The 8,599-nt window shown below is 40.3% G+C and overlaps 1 protein-coding gene across 1 annotated transcript in view; it reads right to left on the bottom strand.

Annotated features, from left to right (window-relative positions):
- Nucleotides 1-778: 778 nt before the first annotated feature.
- The window catches only part of LOC108887045 (AP-1 complex subunit mu-2), a 28,455-nt gene continuing 20,634 nt past the window's right edge, over nt 779-8,599 (bottom strand). The window contains exons 7-11 of the mRNA XM_018682213.2: nt 5,067-5,209; nt 3,905-3,976; nt 3,457-3,615; nt 1,508-1,633; nt 779-928 (exon numbers count right to left, since the gene is read on the bottom strand). Coding sequence (XP_018537729.1) covers nt 794-928; nt 1,508-1,633; nt 3,457-3,615; nt 3,905-3,976; nt 5,067-5,209 — 635 coding nt within the window. The 3' untranslated portion in view covers nt 779-793. The remainder of the gene's footprint in view (nt 929-1,507; nt 1,634-3,456; nt 3,616-3,904; nt 3,977-5,066; nt 5,210-8,599) is intronic.

Here is an 8,599-nt window from a genome sequence, read left to right as displayed (position 1 = left end):
ATTTCCAGGGCAGCGATTGAATCTCGCCTTGCTAAACAAAATTGACTGCCTTTTCTTGACTTATAGTAACTCTGTTCAAATTTGGGCAAGAAACATTTTACCCTGGACTGAACAAGCAACTCTGAGCAAAAGCCAGCAGCTCTGTTAAGTTTCTGTCCCTGGCATCCTGTCTGGTGTCACTCGACGCCCCTGAGGCCATGGCTCATGGTGATAGAGCCAGGTAATGGATATGATGGATGTTACACAGCTGGGTTCATTCCTGGGGCACACACTGAATAGTGATGAAGAAAGGCTGATTCTGACACTGTTCTCACAAGGAAAACATCGCATTTAACCTCAGGGTAACCTCAGATTTGCTGATGGGTTTAGACGTGAAACCATCCTGCTTTTAAGGATCGTAAACTTTGAATTCAAAAAAAGAAAACTGCCGTTCATAATGCCAACATGTGGGAACTGGGTGTTTGTTAGTGACATTCATCTTTATCATATTGTCATTTAACCACACCGCCACAGCCCTGATGAAGCAGACGAGGTGAGATTTATATATTTATTTATACTTTAGTTAATGCTCAATGCTTTAAATCTTGGGATGTGGGGGTCTGATCTAGTGGATTTGACCAATCCATATTACAGTTTCTTAAACTGTCATTATCATTCAGTCATATAAGGCTGCCACCTTTGATTTTAGCACTATAATCCCTGGCCTTACGTTGCCATGTATTAACAAAAAACAATCCCAATGAGTTCCATATAGATTTTAAATTAAAATGTGTGTCTCCCTATCTGAATGCAATCACACATTATCAGTGTGTGTTTTCTGTGTAAGTCTGTTTTGGTGTGTTATTTTCTCACCTCCACTTTGTGTGATGTAACGCACCCATGGCAATGCCTGGTAACCGCTCTTCTCTATGATCTTTAGGTAACGCACCTGAGGAACACAGGCAGGTTAAATATAGTTATTTCATACACAAAACACACACTAACATCAACTGTACAGTACATATGTGTGGTGGTTCCTAGCAGCTCACTTATCACAGATATAAATAGTTGTTGTCCATTAAAAAACCACATATCTCCAAATTTGGTGATTTTTTATTTTTCAGATGACTGATTAATTGTTATCTTATGGGCTGAGAAAATGTCTCTACTTCTACTTGTAAGGGAAATAAACCATTTAAAAGTCCATTAGCAAAGATTATTTAATTTTGCAGATGCATTGATAAAATGCAAAAAGGTTAAACTGAAGCAACTGAAGTTTCTTACACTGATCAGCTGTAAATTCATATGTTAGATTTACACTCCACCACAGTGGAGAGTGAGCTGTCATGAAGTGAGTTTAAAAAAACAGGTACTTCCAGGATTGTGAGACTTAATAAGTTACCTATTGAGTCTAGTATTAGGAACAACCATGTGTGAATATGAACCAGTGCATTGCTGAAACAGTCGTTAAACGAGGAACTGGGATTTTTAAAGGGGCTTTCTGATGGGTGTTAGTAAAGGGTCTAACCTGAATTCCCGACACAGTGAAATACGGAATCTCAAAGTTAACTGTGATTGGTCTCTTCGCCTCTAGTTCATCGCTCTCCACGCTGGGCAGCCCAAAGTGTGCCCGCATGATGTACTCCTTACCACCCTACACACACACACACACACACGCAAACACACACATACATACATGCACAAACACAGAGAAGAGAAAAAGCCACAAAGTTGTTACTACATCTGGTAAAACATTAAATCTCAGATAAGACAGTTTTGTTTGTTTGATGAACTCTGCTCTCAGATGTCCGACTCCAAATAATATAGGCTTGTTTTGTCCAAAATCAAAACAAATGTTGTAGTCATGGTAACGTGAGGCAACTCCCATGTCACATCAAGGTGAATCAGATGTCCATTTATGAGATGTAACATTTGCCAAGCATATCTTGGCTTTAAAAAATAAAACAGGTTAATCATTCTTTCTTTGGGCAATTGTGCAACATGTCATCTGAGCACTGAGTTTCATAGTTTGTACTTTGATTTTACTTGCTGGAAATCAGTTACCATTTTAACTTAAAAGCTCAAGAAACACTGGTTTCAAACCACTATTTCTCTGTAACATTTAAGATTCCATTCATTCAAACAGTGTCAAAACACTTTTAAAAAATAATAAATAAAAAGCTCAGCTAATCTGCTGCATCACACCTGTGTGGGTGTGGGTTTATCAGCTTTGATTGGCAGTTTTTATCTCCAACAGGGAGGTTGTATTTTCACCCATGTCTCTTTGTTAAGTTGTTTGTTTATTTGTCAGCAAGACTACACAGAAAGTACTGAACCAACTTGCACCAAACATGTAGGATTGTTAGGCTCTGGTGGAGGTGTGCTCCATTGACTGCCACTCTAGTTTTTCAAATGTTGCAGGTGTGTGACATCAGCCATTTCCAACTGAGCCCTCCTCGCTTCAAACCAGTGAGAATAGCTCAGACAAAAACACAAATACAGAAATGTTTTCCTTGGAAATAACCTTAATTCTGTCAGAAGATTGTATGTTCACAAAAGGTTTTCTGTCATGGTAAGAATCTGATTGAGAGAATAAGTTTTCAGAACCTTCAATAAAAACTAAAGTAACTTTTTTTTTTTATTTCTTTACAAAAGATCCTTTGCTTATCTACAGCTATATAATTGCTTATTATACAGTTGCTGTAGACAGTCTCATTATCCCTTCCTTTGTCTACAACTGAAAAGATAATATCCTGTTTTTGCATAATGTACCCTTACCAATAAATGAGAAATCTAAAATACATATATGCTTACAAAACAGCTGATGGTACATGGAATAATTTCTACACCTTCCTTATGTTCCTTGTGTTAAGGAAAGGTAATGTTTGAGTAACAGAGTTGTAAATAAGTGGACAGAGCTGAAGGCTGTTGGACTGCAGATTAGGGTTTATCACTTCCTTATCATGACACACCACTGCTTTATATTAGTTCCCTTCAAACTTCATCATAAGTTACAGGTTAACTGTAACACACGAGCTGGATAACAGTATGTCACCAGTAATGGCAATTCTTAGCCCTCCTCAGCAGGCTGAAGGTGTAATGAATTACTGAGGAGATATCAGAACTTGATGGATAAAAGGAACCAAAAGTGAGTTAACGCCCTGCAAGTTTTTTAAAAAGACACTGAAATTTTCTTTTGAACACCTTATTTTTTGGTGATAGCACAGACTGGCAGTAAAGCTGTGAAAGGAATGGCAAAAAGTAAAGAGAGAAGACGTGTATGTGTGACGAGATGTTGATCATGATGTGTTAAATGGCTGCTGCTTAATATTTGTTAGTCACAACACAACTTCATTATTGACACTGGGACTGTTTTATAACCTGATAGTGGTGGAACAAATCAGCACTGTTCTGCAGCAACAAGTACTGTACTGTAGTGTATATCAGGCTATAAACATCTGCTTATGCCACACTTACAGGGAAAGACTTGATGTTCCACTGCACCGCGTTCTTCTCTGGCACCCACTTGGCGCTGCCCGTGCTGGTCTTGAACTTGGGTGAGTCAGCATCACTGGGCACTGGCACCATAATGGACACGTTGTTGGCGGTGGACCGACTCTTAAACTGACTCCGAGCCTGCGGGAAGGTGACAGAGACAGAGTTCAACTGTCGTCTGAGACCTTTACAACAATGTTGTAGAGTGAACACATCCAAATTCAAATCATGGAGGTCTTTGTGATTATGCAAACTGCAGCTTGTTATTTTGAGTCTGTATGGCCGTCACTGCATCAAACAGATGGTAAGCTGCGATCCACCTGAGACATATGTGTCATAAATACTAAGTGAAGGGACTAGATGAGGGAATAAGGGCATAGCACTCTGTACTGTATGTGTGTGTTTATGTTTGTGTGTCACTCATCATTACCTTCACCTTGATCTCCACACGGCTGTGAGAGAACTTCTCAATCACGCTCTCAATCCATATGAGAGGCTTCACCTGTCAGAGAGGCAGAGAGAGAGAGAGAGTGGACAAGGTCAGCGGGATGAGCATAGAGCTGAAGTGCATCACTACCACACACATCGCCAGAATGACGCAACATGGACCCATAACATGCACACAGCACATTCATGTGCACCCCGTATGAAAGGCACACAGAGAAGATGGCCAGTACCACACTGGGTTTAGCCCACTGTGATGATTCCCAGCCAGTTTCCTACACACCCGTCCCACAACGACATCCCATAAGCACCACCACACACACATTGACATGTACAGTACATGTATCCACCTGTGCATCCTATGGAAAGCCACCATGTTCCATGCTTCGTAACACAGACCAAGAGCACACGGGTGAATTTTATGTATGGAGGAGATCAAAATTCAGGTTATTGCAGTTAAACTCTAAGTGAAAGTTTTGTCACGAAACTAAACTGGTACACATCCTTGTGCATTTTTAAGTATACAGGAAATCCTGGAGCTTTCGTAGTGGGTACATGTTGTATCATGTAGACAACTGAGTGGCACAGTGGATCACTATAAAGCTCTGTAAAGCTGAGGGGAGCAGCAGATTCAAGTGATAATTCTCTGTAGGTTCATCACTATGCACGGCCTGTTCACACATTTTAACACTCTATCATCTGATACATTGTTATTATGAAACTATAAATTATTCTGTAGCTGCTTTAAACATACTTGGTGATGCTATTTAATTTTTTTACAAGATTTGTAACAAAGAACTGTACTGAGGAAGGACACTGAGCAGCTGAAAAATAAACTTTAATGAACTTTCAAAGACTCAAAATCAAAAATGTAAACATGAAGTAGTAGTAGAAGTAGTTAGTAAAAACAAGGCTCAAAGTACGTAAAATAGAACTTATAAAAACATTTATGTACTGCAATTAGAAACTGCAGAACAGATATTTGCATATCTACAAACTAGGCCACTGAAGCTACTGAGCAGATGCGTTTGATACTTACTGAGAGACAAATAGGGAGTGTGTTCTTGGTGGCACTTGCTGGTATGCAGGTGGTGTGAGTGGGTGTGTGTGTGTTCAAAGAAAGATTTGTTTACGTGTATCCTACTCACTGTAGTGTTAAGGCGGTAGGACATGAGCTCGCTCTCGCCGTCAGGGGGGATGAAAGAAATGGTGCGGTCGTTCTCAAAGCGTGACAGACGGACACACTGATGGAACTTCACATCCTCCAGCTCCACTGTCTTGCTCTTCTCTCCTGACACACACAAACACGCACACACAAACAATACACACAAAAAAAGATTGAGAGCTTTCCACGCAGCCTTTGGGAAATCAAGGTCAAGGTAATGATGACTGACAAACTGTCTCTCTCTCACACACACACTGTACGCGCAGTATGCTACCAAATCCATCTGCCCTCTTCTTGTCCCCCCACCGAACAATTATTTAGCTGCCACACACACACACACACACACACCACACACACACACACACAGTTTGCCTTCAAAACATGCTGCCATCATCTTCTCCCCCACTGATGCCCATTCAGCTGCCTCACAAATACATCCACAACTGCACTATACACACACACACACACACACACACAAAATAAATAACCAATGTATTACCAGAAAACACTTCTGACAAGAAAACACATCTGTTAGTGAAATTTTATGTATATGTCTGCATTTAAGAGGTGTTTTTTTATTTCTCTGCCAAAACTTCTGATTTATTGCTTGTGGAATTAATCCACCTTCCACACTAATATATGTCTGTATTATGGGTTTATTTATGCCTACAAGGAGATGTCACACTGTTTTTCCCACTATATCACTGCTGATGTGACTGCAAAAGTACACAACCATTATTTATCTGTGCCAAACACAGACAGCCTCAGGAGGAGATATAAATTTCTAATTATTTGAAAAGATGATCAGTTATCAGAATTGTTGTCATTATCTGCTGATGAATGGTTCGATTAAGATCTAATGTAGAGTTGGGATCATCAAAAGATATGCTCTACTTTTTAATATATATTTAATGCTGGAGTACTACAGAGGCAGCCATAGACAAAAACCAGCAGATTGTGTCGGCTAGACCATTTTCCTTGTGAACAAAATTAGACTTTTCCAGACAATTCCCCTCAAGGGTGGCAAGACTGCAGCACTGTTGCAATAGGCAGTTAAAGCGCGACCTCTTTAATGGTGGCATCTGTAGTCTGCTGGAGAAAGCTCAGTGTTCTCTCCTCTGTGGTTAATGGAGGGTGCTGAGTGGTGGAAAACTGCTGTAATGACTGTGGGCCTGTGGGCCTTCAGCTAAATCTCCCATTCAACAGTCAGCCTAAAGCCCGGTTCACCTGCTCTGAATGCAACCCTGGACTGGGCCTGTCGGAGAGGATACATGCGCGTGTGTGTGCATTTGTGTGCACGTGTGTGTGTGTGAAGCATTAGCTTTCGTGTTCATTGTTCTCCGTCTTGAGGGTGTGTACGTGCATGGAGTTATGCATGTTTACAGATATGTTTAACTTGCATGGTTCTCTATTGATTTTGCTTCCGTGTGTGTGTGAGACACTTCCTCATGAGTGAATGGGGACTGGCTGGAGGTCAGATTTAAAGACAGCACAAGACTCCTAAACAGAACAAGCAGGGAAGCCTCTTATTATGTATTTCACTAATACCCACACACTGTACACACACTTGCATGCAGTGTTATCAAGACAAGCCAAGAAACAAAGGTCGAATGGGACACTTTCTGTCACTGCTAGGACCGAGGGGCCGGAAGAAGAGACAGGTGTGTGCATGTTCATGTGTGTGCATGGACATGTCAGGGGAGGAGTGAAGATGCAGCAGTGTCCCCTGTGGTTCACCTTTAAGGCTGCTCTCACCTGTTTTCCATGCTTTTAATACACACAGACACAGGAAATGGTTTAAAAGTGACATTTGGTAAATGCTCCTGTCCAAGGCATCTCACAGTGCTTTGGGTGGCCTAAGGGACAATTTAATAAACAATTCTTCACATTTGGAGGTTGGAGGCAGATGATATGTAGCCTGTAGAAATGAAAGTGGATTATCCACTGTAAAGAAAATTAATCTGCAACTCTTTTGACAGTAAATTAGCAAATATTTCTAAGTTCCAGATTCTCAAAAGAGAAGATTTCCTGCTTTATTTTTGTTTTATATGAATGTAAATAGAAAATCTTTATAGTTGGATTGTTAATCAGAGCAAACAAGTCATCTGAAGATGTCACTTTGGCATTGTTTACTAGTCTGACATTTATGGACAAGATAAGTAATTGAGAAAATAATCAGCAGTTTATTTGATAATCAAAATAATTAGTGGCAGCCCTTGCAGGGAGTAGTGAGGGAGTAGACATAAAATGTCTTTCTTCCATCTTTGGGGTAAAAACAAATACTCCCAGAATCACACCTCTCATGAGCAATTGTGATTAATCTTAGGGACTATGTGAGTTATATGTTGGTAAATAATTGACATTTATCTCAGTTCTGTCAAGTGACAGTTCTGGACTTCTGCCAGGAGAGGGCAGTGTTTAGTGATTTATACTCTTCATTTTGGCTGCATCCAGCTGTGATAAAAAAAGTGCACATCATGCAAATATGATAATCACCAATTTACTGAGAAATGATATGTAAAAAGTGGAACTGTTGAAGCTTAGATTGCAAAACACATTTTAATATTTGTATAAACATTCAGTGAGAGCGTCTCTGTATCTGTCTGTGTGTTTGTTTGATCATTATTTTTGATCATTATTTCTGAGGATATGTTATTTCCCAGACTGCAACACACAGTGGGGGAATTTGTGGGCTGCAAATACAGGATATCTGCAGACCCTCACCTTTCATCTGCAGGGCCGTAGCCTGGGGTGAGGATTAACTCAGAGGCAAAGAGACTAGACAGTGATGGAGCCTTTTCCCCTTCAGTGAGGAACCGTTGGGGGGGAAAGAAATGTAGGAAAAGGAGAGGGGGTGGAAAAGAGGGAGAAGAGGAGGAGCAGGTGGAGGAGGAGAAGGCAAAAGGATAGGCGGATAGGCAATGGGAGATGTAGTGGTGGTGGGAGACTTTATCTGGAAAATTGGGAAAATAGGAGGGGGAAAAGGAGGATGAGGAAGGATGAAAGCAAAGCTGAGTGTGGGATTGTGGGTGTGAGGCACTATGATAGAAAGAGGGCGTGAAGGTGGAAGAGTGAGGGTAAGTTCAAGGTGAGTGGTGAATGAAAAGGCAAGTGCTTAACCATCAAATATATATATATATAGGGTATGAAATCTCATGATGATCGTATGACCTCTAATCTGATGCCATAAACGCATTCCTCTGGATTGTATAAAATATTGCTTTTTCATGACCAGATTTGATCTATTTTATTGCTAATCAAGCAGAAGAATTATATTGTCAAACTAAACAGTTGTGTCTTTTTGCAGCGACTGTAAAAAAAAAAAAAAAAAAGAGAGAGAGAGACCAAGCCTAAATATCAATAATTAAAGGGTATCACATAAAAACTACTGTAGCAGTATCTGCTTTTGCATAATCAACAGAGCTGAATAACATCTACATTTCCAGCATGACAGGGGGTATATGTATGTATGTAGATGAAGAGGTACAGTCTGTCAGACCTAAAAGGGTTGGAACT

The sequence above is a fragment of the Lates calcarifer genome, unplaced genomic scaffold (genome assembly GCF_001640805.2).
Source record: "Lates calcarifer isolate ASB-BC8 unplaced genomic scaffold, TLL_Latcal_v3 _unitig_1188_quiver_1287, whole genome shotgun sequence".
NCBI lineage: Eukaryota > Metazoa > Chordata > Actinopteri > Centropomidae > Lates > Lates calcarifer.
Note: the sequence above shows the minus strand (reverse complement) of the source record. Positions and strands in the feature narration are given on the sequence as shown.